At 34.8% G+C, this 25,514-nt stretch overlaps 1 protein-coding gene across 1 annotated transcript; it reads right to left on the reverse strand.

Moving 5' to 3' along the window:
- Positions 1–801: 801 nt before the first annotated feature.
- LOC109184072 (dof zinc finger protein DOF5.4-like) lies at positions 802–1,962 on the reverse strand. Its single transcript, XM_019334103.1, has 2 exons — positions 1,943–1,962; positions 802–1,906 (listed from the first exon to the last, which is right to left on the reverse strand). The coding sequence occupies exon 2, from the start codon at positions 1,895–1,897 to the stop codon at positions 1,121–1,123; it is 777 nt and encodes a 258-aa protein (XP_019189648.1). The 5' UTR covers positions 1,898–1,906; positions 1,943–1,962; the 3' UTR covers positions 802–1,120.
- Between the last annotated feature and the right edge of the window lie 23,552 nt (positions 1,963–25,514).

Here is a 25,514-nt window from a genome sequence, read left to right on the forward strand (position 1 = left end):
ACCGTTCGTAGTGATCCCAAATATATATATATATATATATATATATATATATATATATATATTGTGTGTGTAGACCAAAGCTATATTCTTACAAATTCAAGAACTATATATACATGATCACGTATTAAAACAACCATTGAAACATAACTTGGAAATTAAAGTTATGTTTACAGTTAGATAATTTTTTAAAAAAAAATTTTTAGAAAAAGAAAAACAGGGAATTTGTTTAATTATACATCAATATATCTTGAAAAATAAAAGTACTAAAAAAATAAAGAATGGAAATTTTGGAAACACTACTGGAAATTCTGAAATTTCCGACCACCTAAAAGTTATCTTAAATCAAGTCGAAAGTCTTGTTCCGACCACTTTTGGTATCCGGAAAAACCCTTGTTACTATTTCCGACCACTTTTTGCTTTTAACTTGATTTAAGATCACTTTCAAGTGGTCGAAAATTCAATAATTTCCAGTAGTGAAAATTGAATTAAAAAAAAAATAAAAAAGAATGGAAGTAAAGCCACGCAAAACTCACTTTAGCTAAATCTTGTAGTTCCTCGTTGCAAGGAAGACTCGTTGTTTTGGGGCGTTGCCCCCCCCCCCCCACCCCCACCCGCCCTACTCGTTGTTTTGGGGCGTTGTCTCCCTCCCCTCCCCCACCCCCCCCCCCCTCCCCTAACTCCATTACGGAGTTCTTGATTTAATCTACTCAGTTATTAAAAAAAAAAAAAAAAAAAAACTCACTTTTCCCTTAAACAAATATTGAGAGGGAGAGAATAAAAAAAAAAAATCATCCATGAAGGTTATATAATATAATTAATTATACTGCATATATAAATTAAGAAATAACTACCAAACCTTAATCCAGTTGCCAAGATCTAAAAGCATGACTTCAAAACATCATATGAAATGTCTCAATAATCCTCCTAGGTGGTTAAAAGAAAATCCAAGAAACCAGAAAAGAAAACGTGGAATTTGTGAATATTAGAGTAGTTAATAGTGTACTCAATGACATTATTAATATATGTTTTTTTTTCTTTTTTTTTTCCATGATTTTGTCTATTATTACCTCGGAGTTGAAGTTCTGAAGAGCTTAATAGCTAATACTGGACAGAATAATGATTAAGGGAGGTAATTAAGGGTGTGATCATCATTCCAGTATGATTGATCAACGGCTCCGGTAAGATCAAACAGCCCGTGGCCTTGCCCACCTCCGATTTGCCAATCCAGCGGTGAGAGTCCACCGTTGCTTCTCCTGCTCTGCGTAGCATCGTCTAAAAACCCGGCTGCCGTGATCTCCTGCATCTTTCCATCCTCGCCGTCCATCTTTGCCTGCGGGCCCCACTGCAACCGTAGCGTGTCGGCGGCGGCAGCGTCGGTGAACTCCACGACGAGAGACGGGTCGTCCGATGACGTCATCAGGGTGGTGAAGCACCCGAGCTCCTGGAAGATCTGACCGTCCGTTGAGTGATCCATCAACGGCTGATCGTTCGCACTCTCCGCCACCACTTCGGTGGCTCCGACCGCCGCCGCCGCGGCGGCGGCCGTGATGCTAGAACTCTCGCTACTGGAATGGGAATTGGACTCGGGCTGCTGCGGCGACGACGACGACTCGGCTGTTTTCTGCTTGGAGCGCTTGGTGGTTTTCCGGCTGCCGCCGCCGACGGGAACGTTGCGGAGGACGCCGCCTTTGGTCCAGTAGCGCCGGCAGCTCTTGCAGAAGTGGCGCGGCTGGGAGAGGTTGTAGTTATTGTAATAGCAGAACTTGGTATTGAGCGAATCGCAGCGGGGGCACTTCAGCTCCGCCGTCAGGTGGTGGTGGTTTGGCCGCAGCCTCCGATCACCTCCACCGGCGAACATCCTAGCTCCGCCGCCGCCAATTGGATGAACATCTTGCATATCTCAACCACTTCACAGGTAAATTAATTATCCGCCAAGCTCTTAACTAAACGCGCGTACCCAACAACGTGCAAATTAAAGCTCGATCTTAATGTTAATTTAACACAGACTTTATAGTAGTAACTCGAGAATTTGCCGGCGGCGGCGGCGAGGATTCACATTTGCCGACAATTGAAACCAGCTGCGCAGTATGTGGATTTTGTGTTGCAACACTACTAACGTAATCACCTTATTATATATTTTCATGTTTCTACCATTCTTTTCCGTACTTCTATGCCTTTAGAATGACGAAAGTACCCTTGCTCCAATATATATATATATATATATATATATATATATATATATATATATATATATATATATATATTTTATATTCAGAGTTTTTACCGTCGAACATAGTGACTAATTCTCTTGTTTTATTGTCATAAAGTTCAAATAACAAATCCAAGTGAAGCAGTAACAGATCCATCAAATCTTAAGAATTTACCATCAATCTACTTCTTCATCTATCAAAGTGTACCTATAACTCCTCAAAGAAAAACTTATAATTTGCTATAAACACTTCCATTTATTGCATCAAATTTTAAAAATCTACCATTGACCAAACTATCGAAAATGCTTGAAGAATTAAAATACTTAAAACTTCAGACCAACTTGAGCAGAGCCGAACGACCTCAAACCCGAGCTTGTATATATCGTCTATTTGGGTTCGATACGCATTTCGAGTGACGAAATGCACGACCTTGGGCTAAACAATCCGGCCATATTTCCCATCTGTCTCGCCATCGAAGAGGTGGGCGTTGTTTAAGGTGAGCCAATGAGATGGATCAGCAACTCTTATATCATGGAATAAGGTTCATATTGCATTATGGATACTGGTTCATGTGTATGTGTTTTGTGTTGTGACTTGTGTTTTGCGTTATGAAATTGTGTACCGAGTATGCATTTTGTACTTGAAACAAATTAGTAATTGTGTCTTGTGTTGTTAAATTCTGTGCCTATAAACACAAATTTATGTACTTAAATCGTATTTGAAAAATAAGTAAATATATAACATGCGTATATGTCTTGTGTTATGATTTTTATGTCTTGTGTGTATGAAATTATGTACCATACGGGTATGAATTAGGTACCTCGTCTTTACAATCCAGTTGGGTTTATAATGCTCTGCTATGTGTCTTGCGTTGTGATTTTTTGTGCTTGATGTTATGAAATTTTGTACCTCGTTATTTCAATTCAGGATCCATATATAATGCTATGTGGAGCCTGGTCCATGATATAGGTTGTCATTGATCAGCAACCGGGGCAACATTCGAAGATACGAGTGCCTTCACAATAGCGTCGTCGCAGTACTATGAAGATCCAATTGTTATGCCGTGGAATCGTGTCCACCTTGCAAGGTGGACACTGTTCTATGCTCATAATTACTGAACTCTATGTTCATAATTATAAAACTCTATGTTCATAATTTTTAAACTTCATATTCACAATTATTGAACTCTATATTCACAATTAGTTCATAATTACTAAACTCTATATTTATAATTATAAAACTCTATATTCACAATTATGAACAGTTAAGATGGTAACGGTTCGACAACATAATTTGCCGAGAAGATCAGGACAAATAAGAGAAGAAGGCCAACTGGTAATTTTGGGAATTTTGGGATTTCACTAATTTGAGTATTGTGCTTCTCCATCGACCGTGGTTTTACTTTCTTTCCTTTTCTTTTGTCCTTTTTTTTTTCCATTTAAATTTACTTTTTTTTTTTTGTTGTTTTAATTTTCTTTTTTACTTTGCTTCAGTGGGAACCTAAATATGACTGTTACATAAACTTTTGCCGAAGGTTATCGAGCGCGCGATTAACCAGCTGAAAGAGTAGATTGTACTAAAATAATCAATTCATATACTCCGTATTTAATTATAATGTTTGAAAATTTAAAGGCCTAATTGATTTTTCGTAAAAGATACACAAATCCGACCATTTTTTCAAATACTTATAAAATCTTTACTTATTTCTCTTTCAAACTTTCATACATTATTGTGATTGGAAGTCCTCCAAGTCTACCATTTGTCCATTTGGCGGGTCCTTCAGGAGGAATTAGGAAAGTTCCTTGTCTTGTTTAGTTTAGATTTTTTCTTCTACCGAGACTCATCATTTTTTATCGAAAAATATAAAAGAAAAAGGAAAAACTCCAATGCACTGTGACTAAAAAAAAATTATATCCCTAGGTGAGATTTTTATCCATTTCAAATTTATCAATATCTTGTACTTAATAAATTAATTATAATTAGTTTTCAATTGATTAAAGTTAATAAAATAATAACTATTTAAACATCCATTAAGTATATATGCAAAATTTATGCCACAATTTTTTTAAAACCGTCTAATTTTGTAGTTTTATTGATATAACTAGCATTGTGTACGCGCGATGCGCGAAAATTCATGCCTAATATTAAAATATTGATAAATTCAAATAATTAAAAATTATAAATTGAATGATATATATACAAATAATATATGTATTTTGTACACACACATATATAATTTATCATTCATAGAAATTTAATTAAAATATAATTAAGTATTAAATTAATATATAATGATTTTAATAAAATGATAATTAAAAATAGGAAAAAGATATGATAGATATAGGTGTATGGTAATAATGATGTGTTATTAAAGTTAGAATTAAAAATTAACGGTGTTATACCGGTGTAAGGGTAGTTTAGTCTAATAACATTGGAATGTACAACATTTAAAGTAAAATTTACACATTTATTTGCATTCAAAAAGAGGGACATAAATCAAGGATATAACTTTCATTGAAGCTTATTATGTTTTTAGATTTTCATTTCAAGCTAAACATTCATTATATCAAAATTAATGGCTAATCCACTAGTAGTGAAGTTGTGGACCTTGTGGTGAAACACATCAAGACTAACTTCTCTTTACCACCTAAAATACAATTAATATATAAAGGTATACCCGCATGGGTAGCTCAACTGGTCATAGAGGTGAAACTTTGGAAGAATAACCAGGGATCGAGTCTCACCAGCGGCAGTGTGGAAGCAACCTCTCAAAGTGAGGGGGGCTCCTTGTGCGCAGTGAGCACCGGTCTAGCCTCTGTGATTGGTAAAATAGTTACTCTATAGGATAATTTTGACTATAATTAACTTTTTGATTTGGTTAAAAATTAATATAAGTGTTAGGTTAATTAGTTTTTTGTAACTTCAAAATGTTATTAAAATTCAAAAAACTGCTCAAAGTAACTTTTTCAATTAGCTTTTGAGAAAGGAAATTATACCAAACAACTATCAGCTAACAGCTAATTTACCAAACACATTTCTACAATCAGCTAATGTTATCAACTAGTTATACCTTCTAATTAACCCAATCAGCTAACAGCTAACGGCTATCAACTAACAGCCATTTACCAAACAGAGCCAAAATATCATCATTTTTTATTAAGATTAATTCATTGTAAATTTAACGTGTACGTGGAATATGATCTTCTTTTTTTTTTAAATGAATGATGATAGATGTTGAATTAGGAGATGTATTTTTGTGGGATTAAATCGGTCACTTTATTAAGTAATACATTAATAGCAAGAATAGTTTATGATGAATTAAATTTGTTACTTTGATAATAATTGAAGGACTAAATCTATAATTTGGTCATAATTGATGAACTAAAATGTCATTTTTTTTCATAATAATAATATAACGTTTAGCAAATATAATTTTTGGTCAAACAATTCTTGAGGTTGATATATAGAAACATATGAATGAATCGATATATATATATAGGAGACATTGGACGGTGATTTGAATCTTTGATATTCATGTAAATTGGTTGGGAAGTCCCATCATCATCGTCCTTATGTCCTTGTTCTAAAACCTAGGCATCCATATATAGGATACTATGGGCTCCACCATGCACCAATGCTATAATTCATAATGTTTGTGTACAAAACCAAATTTATTTTCCCACTCACAAAAAAAACGGATTCTACACTAAAATTGTACTAACGACATTGGTCCAGTGTGAAAACGACTAAAATTTTCATTTTTCATATATTCTTTACGACATATGATTAGAAAAAATTGTAATTTATGTCACATACAAATGTGTTAGTTATCGATATCATTCATATATTATTAATAGTATAAATGTTGTCCATCAATTTTTAAAACGTGACATATATTGTTACTCTCCTGAATTATTAATGATGTAAATATGGTTACCCATTGTTTTCTTTGTTTGAACCACATTTTTTTCCTCTATTTTTCTTCCTTTGTTTGTTGTCCTTCCGCCAATAACAATATATATGACGTTTTTGAAAATTGAGGGACAACATTTACACCAATAATTCAGGAGTGACATTGATAATTAGTATATTTGTAAAGGACATAAAATACAATTTTTCTTATGAATTATACAACTATATATAATTTAAAATCAATGTCTAATTTAAGTAATTTAGTACTAAATTATATGTTAAATTAAAAAAATTCAAACGACATTCAAAATATGTTACACTTTGAGGCCAATTATATTAATTTGTACAACTGGTTTTCAAAAAAAAAAATATTAATTTGTACAATTAGCTCAAAAAAAGTATTAAATTGTACAATAATTCGCGTTCGGATGGACATATATAGTTGATAGAGCAACACACTCCCTTCATAATTCCTATTGCTTCTAGGCTTCTAGCCAGTGACAAAATAGGAATCTCACATTGCGCTTGTAATAAATATTTCACATAGAGTAGTCAAAAAAAAAATCACATAGCAACTAACAAATCAATTTTAAAATCAAAATTTGTTGTCGACAAAATATACTTTAATATTAAATCATATACAAAATAAATAGTTGACGGTTCACTCATGACCATATTTTAGAAGAATTTTCATTTTAATAATAATAATAATAGTAGTAATAAAAGACTAACCCTAACAAGGCGTTTGTTTGCAACAAGGGAACTAAAGTGGAAATGAATTGCAATTCAATGGGAGATGAATAATGTTGGAATAAACTGGTACTTAGTTGAGCTGCCCATGCGGGCCAAAGAAAGTAAATCTCACTTAGAGATGTATGATTCTTTTTTTTTTTTTTTTTTTTTTTTGAAGCCGATGTATGATTCTTTTTTCCAAGTGACTGAAAATATACCAAATTTATTTAATTACGTATTTATCATTTTTGACATCATGTTAAAACTCTCTTATAAATAATTAAATATAAGGGAAAATGGTCAAATAGGTTCTCGAACTTTACCTGAAAAGTCAATTAGGCTCTCAAACTTTTTAAAGTTGCAATTAGGTACATAAACATGTCAATTTAGTTCATAAGACCAATTACCTGTTAGTGACGTGTAATACCAGATCACTGAAATTCCGGCGGTTGTCCGGTAACAAAAATTGACGACGAAGACCAAGGCGTCATCGGAGAAGGTGTGGCCATCTCCGGCAATTGGAGATGGCGAAAAAACTGGCCGCCATCTCTCAGGGACAGAGAGGGCAACCAGTTTGGTCACCATCTCTAGTAGATGGAAATCGCGACCAAAATAGTCGCCTTCTTCGTCGACGGAGATGGCTACTAACCTGTCGCCATCTCAGTTGACAAAGAAGACGACCAACCAGTCGCCATCGCTGTGACGAAGAAGGCCACACCTTCTCTAGCGACGCTTGGTCTTCATCGCTGATTTTTATTGTTGGACAATCGCCAAAATTTCAGTGACCTAGTATTACATGTCACTAACATGTAATTGGGCCTTGATGAACTAATTGATATGTTTATGTACCTAATTACAACTTTAAAATGTTTGAGGGCGTAATTGACTTTTCAGGTAACGTTCAGGGCCTTTTTTTTGAAAGCCAATCAATAAATGATTGTATTAATGAAGCAAAGCTGCAACAAAGTCAGGTGGGATTGAATCCCACGTCACAACCTGATCCTGAGTAAAAGCTAATGAAGCTAAAACATGTGCATGTAAATTAATCTGCCTAGAAACATAACTTAATGAACAATAAGTAAATGAAGCCATCAGCGACCTACAGTGGTCGACTGTGACCTTAACATAAGACATAATAGTCGTTGACTCCTGGCTCACAACACTCCGAAGTTTCAAGCAATCCGTGCGTAGATCCACATCAACCATATTCCTCTCGAGCAGCCAGGATAAAGCCTCCTTGCAAGCCAAGGCCTCTGCCATAAAAGGTGAGAAACAAGTTGGTAGCCTTCCGTTCCGCGCCGCTATGAACGATCCATTTGGCGAGATTAGGACCACACCAAAGGATGCCTCCCCCGTAGCGTGACGGTAGCCTGAGTCTACATAGCACCGTGGCCTGGCGTGAAGACCATGCTCCGGTTCGTGCGGTGCCGGCAGCGTGAGACGGTGGTTGGCGAGGCGGAAGGAACTCATTGCCGCGGATGCTCTCCTCCACAGACCGGCAGGATGAGGTAAAGACTTCTCCCACACGGCTGAGTTGCGACTCTGCCATAAGTGATAAAGAACCACCACCAAGGTACCACTCTGTTCCTCTGTCGAAATTGCAAGCGCGGCTGTTAGCCAGGCAGGGAAAGAATTGGTAATAATATTTGTGATAGGTAGACATGCAATATTCCAAATAAGTTTAGAATAATCACAAGCAACTAGTGCATGCATAACATCTTCATTCATTAAACCACACTTCTGACATGTAGGATCAAAATATATCCACCCTTTTTATAATTAAATTAGCAGTGGTAGGGAGGATATCACAAACTACTTTCCACAGGAAAGTTCTCCATTTTGGGGCACCTTCATTTTCCATATATTCGTCCATTTATCAAACACCCTTTTTGGGGTCATGTAACGTTCAGGGCCTATTTGACCATTTTTCCTAAATATAATAAATTTTTCTCTCTCAACATTATGAAAGATAACAACACTATTTATCGAAGAAATTTTTCTCTTTCAACACTTTTTTTTTTATACATACGTATTGTTTTGACTAGTCTTTTTTATGCGTGATGCGCAAAAACATATGCCCAATATTTATATTTTTAAAAATAACTAACAAATTTTTACTACTTAAAATCTAAGTGAAATAAAATTTATTTATTATATATTAATTAATCCAATATATAATGTCTAAGGTTGCAAAACACATTAGGCCTAGGGCGCCAATTTTTTATTTTTTTTGGTAATTTTTTTTAAATTTTTTATTTTTTAAAAAATAAAAAAATAATAAAATTTAAACCTAAAAATTTTAAAATTCACTAGTAAAACATAAGGTTCCTTTAGTTTTTTCTTACAAATTATTTACGTAAGTGGTTGTAAAATCGTTTTGAATATTGTTAAAACCATCTAAATACATAAAAAAAAAATTAAAATTAAGAGCAAAAGAAGCATTTTTTTTGGAGAAATTAGAGGGCCAAACGGACAACCGAGTCAAAAGTTATGCCTTACCAAAGTTTCTACACTTTTCAAAAAAAAAATTAAAAATTAAAAATTAAAAATTGTTCGGCGGTTTAGCCGGCTAGGCGGTCTAGCTGCCCGGCCGCGGAGGAGGCTGATTTCGGCCAAATCGTCCGCGGCCGGGCGACGCCTAGCGCCTAGGCGCGATTTTTGTAACACTGATAATGTCTTACAAATATTGTTATCATTAAAGAATATAAGAAAAAATATGGTGGATGAATGTGCATGGTAAAAGTAATGGAAAAGATAACGAAAATTATAACGGTAAGGGTATTATTGTTCAAAAAATTGTATAGTAAAATTCAAAAAGCATAATGTACAAAACGATTAACATTAAAAACATGAACATAAATGCGAGAGATATAACTTTAATTATGTTTCTAAAGTAACACCATGTTAATCAAATTTTCGGGCAAAGTTATTCCTATCAAATACTTACAAAAATACCAAACACCCTCTTAATGTTTTTTATGTGCAAAATAGAGAGAAAAAAAAAAAGAACTTTTTGTCACATATTAATTTTCTTCCTTTTACAATTTGATCGATGTAATTTATATACGTACTCTTGTTGTTTATATTTGTTGAAAGAGGCACAAAAGTCAAAGATATTTGAAAATTTTCTATAATATTTGATGATACTAAATGTCGGTTTGGAAATTCCGAAATTGACTTTTGGTAGTCATATTCAAGGAAAATATTCATTGTGTTCAATAAAAAAAAAATAAAAAAAAAAAAAAAACTTCAATTTGGCGGAAAATTTCTTCCTAGAATCTTAGTCGAAAGACATTTTTTGAATTCTTTAATTTCCTGCATTTATCTTTTATCTCATATCTTTTCAAGCTAATTTCCGAATTATTATTGCCAGAATCACTACCACCACCAACATATATCACCACACAACCACAACAACCACCACCACCACAGCCGCCACCATCACAACCACTACCACCACACGACCATCACCACGACCATCATCATCACCACAACCAACATCACACCACCACCACTACTATCACAACCACTACCACCATAACTGTAACACCCCCGATTTTCACCACATTTTTAAAACTTAAATGCATGAGCAAACATCTAATCATCAAGGCATAATGCAACGGAAACTATATAAAATCAGGGTATGTTATGCCACACCTATCTCAGACATAGGTGCACAGGCAGGAAAAACTAATCAATTCAAACAAGTTATTAAATGTCAAGGCACACAGGCCGCTAAAAAGGCTCACAGGCCATCAAAACATAACGTCTAGACAAGGTAGCTAAGCTATCTATCGATCCACGTCTAGCGCTCTCAAACCTCTACCCAAAACCTATAGAACAAGGAAAACATAACATGGGGATGACACCCAGTCGGCGAATAATGCTGGTAACCCATCAATACGCGTTAAATAGCATATATAGATAAGTATAAATCAAAACCATTTTGAAACGGAATACAGTATATATCATTTCAAAAGCCATACAGATAAGTCAACTTCAAGGACTCATTAAACACTCTCAAAAGGAAAAGGAATCACCATCCTTACAACAACAACAAGACAAGAACATGAAAGACGATACAACTCAAGATGCATTCTACTGATCACAAAGTAGAATACATCAAAAGACATGCTCATAAGCAAAGAATACACATTCACACATTGGTAACTACATGCCACAGTGACAACTACATGTCACAAGTATCATAATTCCAACCTTATGCCCTGTTCCAACCTTATGGCTACCCCCGGCCTTATTTCGGTTCCAACCATTACCTCCTAGTGCCACCTTGTACTTCTGAGACCAACCTTTCGCCTCTGGGGACCGTCGTCCCCCCTCCAACTCTCCTATTCACCGCCGAACTCTCAGTACACGAGGGTACCATTAATTTCATTCACATAGCCTCCAACAGGTGAGCCAAGCTCAAATAACACACCACCAATTTCAATCATAGTCACACAAGATCATCATCATTACCAAAAGGACTAAGGCTCAACAATAACCTTAATCAAGTATCAATCAAAGGGTACAACAATTACATACGTTCACATTATAGGAATCAATCAAAGATCACAACAAAGACATGAGACTATACTCAACAATAAAGGATCACAATCCAACAGCAAATAATTGTCAACACAAGTTGCCAATCCCAATAGGAAGGAACAAACCACACATACTAGCATTTCAACATCAAACTAGCATGCTTATCAAACGGGTAAACCAAAAGTAGTTCCAAAGAACATTCAAGACTCACATTAGCCCAACGAATCACAAAGTCGGACCCTTAGCACGATTCAAGACACCAAATCCTACATGGATTCCTAACATACCGTTCTAGACATACGAAACATCAAGAAGACTCACAAATAGCCCAATAAAACAAGATCGGGAGGTCAAAACATCAATACCGAGTCAAAAGAATCATGGGGAACAAATCCCCGGCCAACACCAAAATGGTATCCTGCGGGTGGGGCCACGGGTAGACCTCCACTCGCGGGTACATAACCCACGAGGCCATTGTTCCCCGCGGGTGGGGCGGCGGGTAGGCCTCTGTCCGCCGTTTCGCCCGCGGGTACACCCTATACACCAACATTTCCCTTCGGAGATTTTCAACAAGTCCAAATTCAAGTCCAAAACACCCAAAATCTCACACACAAAAACAATATGACTTGAACCCAAGAAATAGCCAAGCAATGGCATTCAAGAACCCTAAGAACAAGCTCTAAACATGCATCACCACAAGACAATGCATCAAATCTCACAAATCAACACAAGAATCACAAGTAGAAGCCAAGAATCATCATATAAGTAAGAAAATAGATTTTGTAAACCATGGGTTACCTTTGTTGCCTAATAAGTTCCTCTTATCACCCTTAGAAAGCCTTTCCTAAAGCTCCTCTTCCACACCAACTTCATACACAAACCAAAAGACAACAAAGATTCTATCTTTAGAAAAAGACACCAAAGGAGGTTAAAAACATCAAAGGACCAAGGATCTTACCCTCCCCTATGCTCAAGATGAAGAAAGTAGGAATCTTGAGAGACAAACTTGCAAGACTTAGATGCTCAAATCCTAGCTTGGAGAAGAAGCTAACTCTTTTTAAAGAGAGGCTAGAGGTTTTTGTGTTTAGATTTTAGGGTGAATGAAATGAAAGGGTGTTGCTAGGTTAGCTTGAATCACAACCCTTAGGAAGAAAGACATTCCTACCCTTACTAAAGTTGGAAAGACAAGGGAACAAGGGCACAACCCAAGAAGCACAAGGTACAACCCTTTGACTTAAGTGGCTAGTCAAAATCTAGCCCCTTGACTATTGAATTTCAGGATTTTTAGGAATAAATTAATAAAGAGACTAGGATTAATTCTCTAATTAATCCTTGATTAGTGTTTAGATTTACGGGGTATCACAATAACCACTACCACCACACCACCACCACCATCGCATCACCACAACCACCACTACCACTATCACCATTACCACCACCACCACCACAACACAATCACAATCACACCACCACAACCACACAACCACCACAACCACCACCACAACAACCACCACTACCACCATCACCTTATTATTATTATTATTATTATTATTATTATTATTATTATTATTATATAACAAACAATATGTTCATTTTCAGGAGAATGAACCAAACATTTAAAAAAAATGTAATTTCTTAACATTCAGTCATAATTTTCTAACATTCAATCAAACATTAGAATATTAAATCATTTTTCAGAAAATGAGTCATTTTTCAAAAATTATTTTCCATAAAACATTTTCCAGGTTTCCAAACAGATCCTAAATTAATTAATACGTAGTACAATAAATGTTGAAGGATTAATATTTGATGCACCGCCAGTGTATAGATGCTATACACCGGCGGTGAATGAAAAGACGCCACCTCATTTAAAACTAAAATCAACATTAGTCAAGTCCTTGTTTGCAAAATTTATATTCCTTTCTAAATTACTGTGTGTTTAATAAAGAAACTCTTTATTATTTATTAACATAATAAAAATACTTAATTTGAGGTCGGCATTCATGATTCTGGTTTCAATTCACCTCTCCATATATATATATATATATATATATACTGAATCAGAATTTGAATCAATTCTGGCTTCAAACTGAACACGGTGGATGGGCAATACTGAATAAGACAACTTGTTCAAGTTCATCGGCACCTTCCACATGCTAGGTGGAAGTTTCCCGCGGGTTTTTGACTTCTTCCATTGTGCGTGGATTAGAATGATAAAAGAACGAAAGAGATGAAGTTGAATGCTACTGCCATCATTATTATTTATTAGTGAAAAATTAAAGCAACCAAATAATGACCAAAAATAAAATTTTTACGTTAAATTTTTTATTGTATATTTGGTTTCAGAATTTTTACGACATAATAAGCCATCAGGGTGATTGTTGTTTGATTCAAATTCTGCGTTTGTTGTTTTATAAATTAATTATGAGCAAGCACGAAACAACCTTTACTCGATGTGTTTGTTGTTTTATAAATTAAATATGAGCGGTACAGTAAGCACCAAACAACATTTACTCGATCTTTAGGCTGCACAATATAATGCAATTACTGTTTGAGTTTAGCTTGATCAATGATCATTGTATATATACAGAGGTGAATTGAAACCAGAATCATGAATGCTTGACCTCAAATCTAAGTATTTTTATTTTGTTAATAAAAAAAAAAGAATTTCATTATTAAAATTATAATAATTTAAAAAGGAATATAAATTTTGCAAACAAAGACTTGGTTGACGTCTTTTCATTCACCACCGGTATATAGCATCTATACACCGGCGGTGCATCAAATATTAATCCAATCTTGAATGTAAAAAACATGTGCCAATCTTTATAAATGGAAGCAAATATATAAATGGAATGAGGAGAGTATCACTTTCAAAATTTTTATGCAGGGAATTAAAATTTTACTCTCACCTAATTGTGAAGGCAAGTAAATTTCTTCATTTAGTTGGAGGAGATTGCAATTTTCAGAGTTACGATTCTCTTATTTTCATTGAATTAGAATCTTATGCTATATGCTTCCTTGGTATTTTCAATTCTGCCGTTTTTGAAGAAAAAAATATCATTGAGACAAAATTACCATTTTCTTTTAATTTCTAACCTAAAATTGATGTTTCATTTGTATGCTCACGTCTCCCTCTCATTGTGTATCTTCTCCTTTGGTTCGTTAAGAAAGAATGCCGGCTCGAAGACTTTCTAACACTCTCGTTCTTATTTTTCTGAGCAATAATCAGTAGTCCAACCTCAAGCAAGTATGTTTTCTCAAAACTCCCTTATCTCTTTTATTATTGCTTTCAATTCAAACCTAGGATTAAGTAACTTTTGGGAGCTAATAAATATGTTATAGCGATACAAGTTTATATTCAAAGTAAACAATCAATTTAAGATATGAGCATATTTCAAATAGAGTTTTTTGCACTTTTGGTCCCACGACTATAGTGGCACTTTAAATAACAAGTAAATTTTAAATAACCAGTCCTATGACTCCTATGAAGAAGGGTGCCGTCGAAGGAGAAAAAGATACTTTGAAAGATCCGATGATTGGGACTAGTACAACGGTGTTTGAGAAAGTATAAGACATATATATGTTTCAGAATAAACATGTTATTGTACCAAATAATTATGTGTGATTTTTGATTCCTTTGTAAAAAAAAAAAAAAAAAAAAAAAAAAAAAAAGTAAATTTGTGTTAAAACTATAATGAAATGCAATTATTATTTGGACCCTTTAGATATATATAAACTGGTACCGCTAGAACATATTTAATAGCTTCCAAAATTAAATAACATAATCATGCAATGTTAAGTTTCATAAGCTCACATCCAAACAATCAATTGAAGATTTGCTACCTTTTGAGGTCCTACATACTTAGCGTGAACTAAATTATTTTCGGTGTGTGGTTGCTAATCAATGAGCTTAGAAAATATGTGGTTAGACAAAAATAAGTAAAAGTTAATATACAAAAATTAAAATTATAAATACTTGGAATCATGCTATGCACATATCCTGAATTAAATGTTGCTATAGTATTTATAATTTACCTTACATATGTACTTGAAAATATTTAAGTATTGGACTGCTACTATACCTATGCAAGTTGTAAGGAGTAATAAAATTTTCAGACAAGCTAGGCTGTAATGGCAGAAGAGGTATACTTGTTGAATGTTCACGTGCTGACATGCACATTTCATGCATGGTGGGGACTCATCAATCAAGAATTAGGCATCCATTCTGGTACTTGTGCATATCCCACAACAAGTTTAGCTCTCTTCTACCCATACTATTAATGTATAGCAGAACCCATATAATGGGCACTTACATATAACATATGGTGAACACAGAAAACAGATAAGGGTTTCATGTGCGGAGGGAAACAAGGCGTTTCCATGGGTAATTTCCTCGGTTAAAACACATGCAGGAAACAAAATGGGATTTTCTCATATAATATATGTTATATATTAACGATTTAATGATATGATGCAAGTTGACTAGGCTTATTGAGTAGTTTGGTTGAACTGAATGACTAAAAGTTGTTTGACTACGGTATGTTATTAACCAGAAAATTAAACCTATATTGATGGAATATAGGATATACAATATATAGCACATACACATTCAGCTCAATGTACTCATATTGCTCAAAATAATCTCAATGCACCATCTAAGGTTCGGAGTAAGACAAAATGTCTAACCTTATACCTACAGTTCTACCACTCAAGCTAAGAGGCAACACGACTGAGAGGACATCAACTATGGTTGGAGATTAATATCGCTTCTGCTTCTTCCACTACAAGGTTAGGTTTCTCTGCTCGTTATCAAGTTTACATTCAATCAATGTTATATTATATTTATATCTAGCGTTTGGTATCATAGCCCTTATAATCTTTGCCTAGTTGCGTTTGTATTGCCGGAATACAATGTTTTGAAAATGGATATTAATTTGATATACACTCATAAATGTTTTGTTTTTCGAAAATGCCCAATTTTTTTTTTACTTGCTGGATATGTCCGTTGTCGGAGCTCTTCTACCAGCACCTTTAGGAGCGGCTATACAGTCCAACAGCACTGTGGGGTGCTGTGACGACCAACCCGCATTTGATTTCTTGGTGACAATGATAAAATATTCTTTATTTTTAAATATACTATTGACTCTATTACAAGATACGTAGTATATCTGTTTAATATACTTTCTCCATTTATTATGGAACAAAGTACGGGTTATTTAAACACGAGAGTCTTATTTAAAGAAGAGTAAATACTCAAAATGGTCCCTCGACTATAGCTAAATTCACAAATTGGTCCTCAACTTTTAATTTCACCCAATTAAATCCTTAACTTTGTAATTTTAACACAATTTGGTCCTCTGTCTATTTGACCGTTTGTTGACTGTGATTTTTGAGGATATATATGTAATTTCATGGTCCATCGTCGGTTTTTTAAGGTTCCGGTTGCATTTCCAGACCGCATTGTTACATTTGAATCCACTATCGAAAGCAATCTACCAAACCCGGTCACCTTCTTCATCCTCCCTTTGGATTCAATGTAGTTGAATTCGTACCAGAGCGAAGAAGACGACGTGTTTCCGAACCGGTGCAACGTCATCCTGGAGGCATCCACGTGCTCCGACGAGAGCTGAAGGTTCTTCTGGAGATCGTCGATCACGGTCAACAAACGGTCAATTAGATGGAGGACCAAATCGTGTCAAAATTACAAACTTAAGGACTTAATTGAGTGAAATTAAAAGTTGAGAACCAATTTGTGAATTTAGCTATAGTCGAGGGACCATTTTGGGTATTTACTCTTTAAAGAAGAATCGAATTCTTCCCACTAGGGCGGGCCACAAGTTGTTGGTAACATAGGGAGTTTTTGACTAAGGAGATGTTGGATGGAAATGCAAATTGAAAGGTGTCCATTATATTATAGAGGGTCTTATCCATCTCAATCGTAGAGATTGCAAAAGATATGGTGTTGCTTGGTCCTCTTGTTTGTCTAGTGGAAGTCACTGTCTGAAGGCACCCATTGCAGTGGATGCGCCCCACTGCCTTCCTAACCACACATTTCTCCGCCTAGGATTCTTACTGTACGTGCATCTCTGTATTCCACCGCTACGTATGCTTGCTTATGTGTTTCATTATACCACAAATCACTCTATCTTACATTGTGGAACATGTTTTAAAAATAATATTCAAATTCTGTACTACTTATTTTTGTATATGTAAACAAATTGAAGATACATTACATTATGGTAATTATAAATACATAACATGATAACTACAAACACATAACATGTTAACCAGCATCTTATATGTGTTTACACTTAACATATGTTGTATATATCTCCAATTAACAATTTATGTGTTTGTAATTATCATGCTTTGTATATATAATTATATCATGTCATATGCCTTCAATTTGTTTACAAGTACATAAATTGTTAGCTGTCATGTACAAAATATGTTAAGACACAAGTCATGTTCCCGTGCGAACAGTGCTTCCCGTAATCCCGTGCGGTCATGCACCATTAGGTACGCATAAATGCACCACAAAATATTCGAATATGCACCATTAGGTGTGGTGCATTTTGTGATTCATTTGTGCATTTTTGAACAATGAGTGGTGCATTTATGCATACCTGATAGTGCAATCCACACCAACTACACGGGAAACCCTATCTTCATTTGAATCAGTATCCTACAAACTAGTGTTGCAAAAATCGCCGCTAGGCGTTCTAGATGCCCGCCTAGACACTCTAAGCGTTTTAGGCGGTCCCCAAGCGCCTAGCGATTTTTTCAACATTGCTACAAGCACATACTTTTTAAATCATGATTTATAATACAATATAAATCCTGGTGGATGATATATCAATTGGTGATTTAGGAATCCAAAGATAGATGTGACGCAGGGGTCAAATCAATGTACAGAATCGTAGGATGCAGAATCAGGTGCGTCCGAATAAACGCTTTCTAATCGACAGTCATTTCAGGTTGATATATGAAATTTTGAACTGATTTGATGATCTTATAGTTCTAGCAGCTAGCTAGTCGTGCCAATAGCATTATCACGCTCTGTTCCCATTTTCTAATGTTTTTTATGGTCCCACGCAGATACAAGAGATCTGCCTATTTTGTTTTCAACGTCACTTTTCATTCAATTTAAGAATGCAAGGTTTATGTCAATGCATGATTACTATTATATTTCCAACAATTTAAAAAGAATCCCACATTGCACAATTTGAATCTTAATTGAAATCATACCAACTATTTTAAATTAAGTTTCAAAATTAGTATCCACGGGACTCCAATTCAAGTTCTTGAGTTTTTAGAATTACAACGTACAAATGGATGGAGACTTATACTTAGTGACAAAACACTTTTTTTTTTTTTTTTTGGTAAATTAGTAAAAGTTTGAATGAATAGTAAATTATGTCTATTACTCCCAATGTGATGTGCGTTTGAACTTCAAGATCTTTGCATGTTTATTTAGGTCAAAACGATGTGAATTTTGAGTAAAGAGAGGGGACACCCCAGGAAACATTCAAACTTCTCTTACAAAAATAATTAGGGATGTCACTTATACCCGCACCTGGCGGGAAACTCAATTTCCCGTCCCTACGGGGACGGGGATGGGAACAAAAATAGGGGATCGGAAATGGTCGAGATGGGGGCAATTTTGAATTCTCCGCCGGAGACGGGAGTGGGGATGGGGAGTACTCTCCCCGCCCCGCCCCGTCTCCGACGTACGTACGTATGTATGACCACACAACACACACATATGTATTACTTTGTATATAATATTACATAATTTTAGAAGCATTCTTGTCATTATATGTCATACTTATGAAATGCATATTTAGATAACATGTTTAATGGTAAAATATTGAATACTACTTTAAGTTGGGGAAGAATATATATATATATATATATATATATATATATATATATATATATATATATATATATATATATATATGCATTATTTATTAAATATTTTTAAATTTTTAATTTTTTTTTATAACTTATAAACGGGGTGAGGATTTTCCGTCCCCGAATAATCTCCATGGGGTAGAAATGAAGAGATTTTTCCATTTTTCCGTGAGAATGGAAACAAAAACGGAGAATGGAAAAAAAGTCGGGGACGGAGATGGGGTATGTCCCCGCCCCGTTGACATCTCTAAAAATAATCCTCGTTCACATCTTCCCATCCTTGTACATTGCTTTCATTCTCACCTCTCTAGTGAGGATTCACAATATCATACCAATCAAAAACTTCCATGGAACGCATGACAAATGAGCCAATCCGTCACTCCATTTTATTCCCAATAAATATGATAAGGAATAAGGGTCAAATAGGCCACTCAATTGCACATCAAAGTTGGAGACGGAGGTCCGTCTCCGGCAGTTCAATGGCCTAATTGCATTTTGATGTGCAGTTGGGTGGCTTATTTGACCTTTATTCCATATGACAAACTAAGAAGATGTCCCAATATTTGCTCATCCAATTTCTACTAGCCTCAATCACACTCTAAATAGAGAGTATAGTTCATTCCTTCAAATGTCTTTGAAGAATTTTGATCTCTAATTCTTCTTTAATATCAGCCATAGCTCCTTCCTTTTAATAAAATTTGAGCATGGTTCATTCCTTTTTATTAAATTTAGAGCGTGGCTCTTATTTAATACTTCATCTGTCCCATTTTACCTGTCCGATTTACATTGGGTCAAACTAATACTTTCTTCTTTGTTTATTTTCTGTAGTATTTTTTACTTATTTTTAAATTTCATTTTTGTGTTTAATAATACTTTTAGTGTAGTTTTTAAATATATAAATTTTGTATACTAATACTAAATTTAATATTTTAAAAAATTAGATTAAAAATAACTTCAGTCTAGCCTCGTTAACCGAACCAAGACACGAAGGTAGTAAATTAGAGCGTGGCTCTTATTTAATAAATTAGAGTGTAGCTCATTCTCAACAAATAGAGACCGTAGCACATTCTTAATTTGCTTATAGCAAGATTCAAACTATGTACCAATTAAAATTGAGACCTTAGCTCATTCCTTTATAAAATAAGAATCGTGGTTCATCCTTAAATAAATTGAGAGCGTAGCACATCTTCTTGAATTAATTCCAAGCGTGACTTCATTTTGAATAATAAACTGTGACTGATCTCCAGGAATTAATTTCAACCGTGGCTGATTTTCTAAAATACTCCAAGCGTGACTTAATTTAGGAATCAAATCCGTGACACCAAAATAATCCAAGTGTGACTGAATTCTTGCATATTCTGACCGTGCTTGGTTTATAGACCTTAGCTCCTCTTCTTCTTCCTTGATTTCTTCTTCATGGATTTCCTTGACATATAATCGTTGTTTCTTAATCAAAATAAAATTACAAAAATTCATACGAAAATAGGGGCCTAAAATTTTTATCCTAAAATAAATTACAATTTGACTCATCAAAATCTAATTACAATTTATTCCTAACAATTTTTTCCTTTTCTTCATGATGCCAAAATCTATACTCAGTCATTTAACGTAGTCATAAAAGATTTGAATTTTATTTTCACTAGACTTGGATGAGTTTAACAAAATATATAACCTAGAAGAATTGTTTTTAGACAGATTTCTAACCTCAATTTTTAGACTAATGTTGATTAGTTTAAATGAAAATTTTCAGGCATGCAATTCATACAAACTAAGTCTAAACACATTTCATAAGACAATATAGGATAGCATAAGCTGAACCAAAAACATAATATTAATAGCATAGATAATTATTACAGAACCATCTGACAGTAAGGAAATAAAACTTATTAACAGAGAGATATCATTTTCTTGAATTTTCTCTGAACTTGTTGTTGATATGATCCCTGAGCTTCCTAAAATCTTTCAGATATTCATCAACAAAAGATTCATCAGAAACTTGACATGTATTGTAGTAGCTAAAGGCTTGTATAATATTATCTCCTGGTAGTGCTCCTGCTAAAAATCACTTAATGCATTCTTCAAAGGATCTTCCTTCTTCCAAGAACTCTCCTTTGTGACCTGCATAATGTTCTAGTGCATTTATCATGTAAACATGTGGATCTGTTGAACTTTTATCTTTTTTTTTTTTTTTTTTCTTTCAACTCCTTGTTCTTCTGTGCAACTCATAATCTTTGATCTCCTTTCGGTTGTTTCATCATGATTGCAAGGACATTCTTCATGGTATATGGTGTAGTTCTATCATCAGCAAAGTACTGTATTGCCCCAAACCTTGGTCTGGGAGATCATTTGCAAACCTGGAAATCCAAAATGACCTTTTTCTTTTCCGCTCCCTCTGCTATTATTGCTACCCATAACAATAGAGGAACCGAGAGCCAAATGACTGCTCTCTTCCCCCTTTTTAGCATTATCAAGTAATTTTTCAACATCATCATCAATTTTATCTACTTTGGCAGTGTGTTCACTCCTAAAGGCAGATAACTCATTATGTAAATCATAGATTTTATCTTCTTGTTGGTGAATTACTTTTAGTAGACTTGTGCACTAAGCTACTGTTAAACTATTAGCATTATATCTCTCAACATCAATTTTCTTGGAGAATGCTACAAATTTCTCATCATAATTCTTTTCTTTCTTCTCATTGTACTCTTGCATTATTTTGTTTAAGTTTTTTGGATGACACTTAAACTTCTCATTTGCTTGTAGATATCTTCATAGATATGCATGTCAAGATCTCCTCTAACTTCCATTGCATTGGCAATTTTTGTGCAGATATTTTCTTGACACTCATTAACCTTTGATTAAACAAACTACTCAGCAAATTTTCTTCATCTTCAACCATATTTTTGATTAGATCCTTCTTCAGCTGCTTTAATTCCGTGACTAATTCCCTTTCTTTCTGATGAATGGGAACTGTGGTCAACTGCATTCCTTCTTTTTCAGTTGACACTGTCATCTCTTCATGGTCAATTTCACTTGAATCAGATGGCTCGGACATGATAAATCTCTTTCTTTTTACTGATTTTAAACTTGCTTCTTTCTCATTAGATTCAAAATCTTGCAAGTTCTCTTCATCAACCACCTGTGTATCAACAAGATTTTCAAGTAAAATATCATTAGCATTTTCCAAGGTTGTAGGAAGATTTTCAATAACAATATCCATGGCAGTGTGATTTTGTAGTGAGTGAGTTGTGATCTCCACTTCTTCTAATAATGCACTTGGAACATCATCAGTAAATGTAACATTTGTTTTCACTAAATTTTGATCAATATCAGCTGCTGCCTCCCACAGATTTGTTCTGTTGGAACTATAACTGAACCTGATATTCTTTCTTCGATTAATTTACTAGGAACCGTAGCCCGTTCATCAATTACAATTGTAGCCGTGACTTTGGCTACACATGTTTCTCCATCAATGTCATTTGAAACCGTGACTGTGGCTCCAATTAGATCAGTATTGCCAAGAATTGTGACTGGTTCCTCTTTAATTTTCGTGGCTACATTTGTGACTCCTACTTCAACTGGATCCTCAACTGGTATCTCATTTTGAATCTCGGTTGGTACCTCATTCATTACACACAACTCATCTGGATTCATAACTGTAATTGTGGCTTGATTCTGCTCTGAAACCGTGATTGATTCCTCATTCAAAATAAGATTTTCCCTCTCATTTCTAGTCACACGGCCTTCGCCCTGACTTGTAGGATTTTCAACACCTTGAATGTTAGAAGCTTCTCCTGGATGATAGTGAATGTCGACAAGAGATCTTTGTAATCCTTCTTGCAAGTTTGCTTTATCTATCTCTTCCAAATCTTCACAAATGCATGAATATTTTTGTCCATGACTGACAATTTTTCTTTGGATCCAGCCAGCTTAGCTTGTACTTTGCTAGAATAAACATTTTCAATGGTAGACATCTGGATAGCAATAGCTATATCACTTGTTTCCAGCTAAGCAGGAACAAATATTTTTTCCTTTTCAATCTTAGGTCCATCTTTGAAAATTTGAGATTGATATTCTTCTAATCTCCACTTCCTCCATTCTTTCACCCTTACTAATTCAGTGGCAAAAATTGGATCTTCATCAACAAATGATTCACTTCCTTCTTCTAGAATATTTGCTTCAAGTTGTGAGTCCAGTCCTTCAATTTGCAATGGAGATACAAGGTTTTCAACATTAGTAAAGACAGTTCCGGTTGTGATGGTGGTATGGTTGATAGTATCTTCCAATTAGCATTACCAGCACAAAGGCAATTACATTTAAATTTGAAGTTACTGCCCCATCATTTGCAGACAATCACCAAGGGTTTCTTTCAAGAATTCTAGAAGTTCTCCCTAATGGCCTACCTCTTTTCTTTTTAGGAACATCAGAACCCATAGTTTCTTTATTGGTGAAAGTCTCAGTAGGTTTTCTTCTTCTCAGGGTTTTTAAGTTTCTAAATAAATATTTGAAACTGGCAACATTCTTTTGTTTCCTTAGCTCTGATTCCAAGCTGGCAAAATCTTTCTTAATCTTCACATGAGAGATGTTGCAGAATATTGTCGTTCTGATGTACCTCTAAAGAATAACAAATTTAAACAATATGTGAGTATTGGATTTGTTATTTGTGAGATTTTAAAGAAGAAAAGAGTACCACTAAGGAAACAAAAAAATGTTGCCAGCTTCAAATTTTTGTTTAGGAATCCAAAAACCCTAAGAAGGAAACCTACTAAGACTTCCACCAGTAGAGAAACTATGGGATCTAATACTCCTAAAAAGAAAAAAGGTACGCCAGTAGGGAGAACTTCTAGAATTTTTAAGGGACTTGGATCACATGACGCACCCTTGGTGATTGTTGAGTTTGCAAATAATGGAACAGTAACTTCAAATTTAAATGTAGTTACCATTGTGCCTGTAATGCGAATTGGAAGATACTATCAATCGTACCACCATTACTGCCAACCGGAACTGTCTTTACTAATGTTGAAAACCTTGTATCTCCACTGCAAATTGAAGAACTAGACTCACAACTTGAAGCAAATATTCTAGAAGAAGGAAAGGAATCATTTGTTGATGAAGATCCAATTCTTGCCACTGAATTAGTAAGGGCGAAAGAATGGAGGAAGTGGAGATTAGAAACACATTTCCAGAGCGGGACCTAAGATTGAGAGGGAAGAAATATTTGCTCTTGCTTGGCAACAAGTGATATAACTACTACTATTCAGATGTCTAACATTGAAGAGATCTTTTCTAGCAAAGTACAAGTTAAGTTGGCAGGATCCAAAGAAAAACTGCTAGTCATGGGGGAAAGTTTTCATGCATTATCTGCTAAAGATTTGAAAGCGATAGATCAAGTAAACTTGCAAAAACGATTACAAAGATCTCTTGTGGACTTTCACCATCATCCAGGAAAAGCTTCTAACATTTAAAGTGTTGAAAATCCTATAAGTCAGGGAAAAGCCGTGTGACGGAAATGAGAGAAAAATTTTGTTTTGAATGAGGAACCAGTCACGAGTTCATAGCAGGTTCAATCCACGGTCACAGTTAAAGTTCCAGTTGAGATTTGTATAACAAATGCGATTCCAGTTGAGGCCCCAAGTCACGGATGCAGACAAGGAAAATGTAGCTGAGATTGAGGAACCAGTCACGGTTCCTAATTTACCTATTACTAAAAAGATTCTAGATTCAGTAACAGTTCTAACAGAACAAATTTGTGAAAGGCCAGCAGTTGATATTGATCAAAATTTAGTGAAAACAAATGTTACATTTACTTATGATGTTCCGAGTGCAAGATCAAAAGAAGTGAAGATCACGGCTCACTCACCACAAAATTAAATTGCTATGGATATTGTTACTAATATCCTCCTACCACCTTAGAATATGCTAATGATATTTTACTTGAAAATCTTGTTGATACACTGGTGATTGATGAAGAACACTTGCAAGATTTTGTATTTGATGAGGAAGAAGCAAGTCTGAAATTAGTAATAAGAAGATTATCACGACTGAACCATCTAATTTAAGTGAAACTAACCATTATGGAGATGAAGAGATGACAATGCCAACTAAAGAAGAAGGATTGCAGTTGACCACAGTTCCCATTCACCAGAAAGAAAGTGACTACGCAACTAAAGCAGTTGAAGAAGAATCCGACAA

The sequence above is a fragment of the Ipomoea nil genome, unplaced genomic scaffold (genome assembly GCF_001879475.1).
Source record: "Ipomoea nil cultivar Tokyo-kokei standard unplaced genomic scaffold, Asagao_1.1 scaffold1250, whole genome shotgun sequence".
NCBI classification, from domain to species: Eukaryota; Viridiplantae; Streptophyta; class Magnoliopsida; order Solanales; family Convolvulaceae; genus Ipomoea; species Ipomoea nil.

Coding starts and splice junctions, on each gene's coding strand:
- LOC109184072 (XM_019334103.1), bottom strand. CDS start 1,897: ATGCAAGATGTTCATCCAATTGGCGGCGGCGGAGCTAGGATGTTCGCC.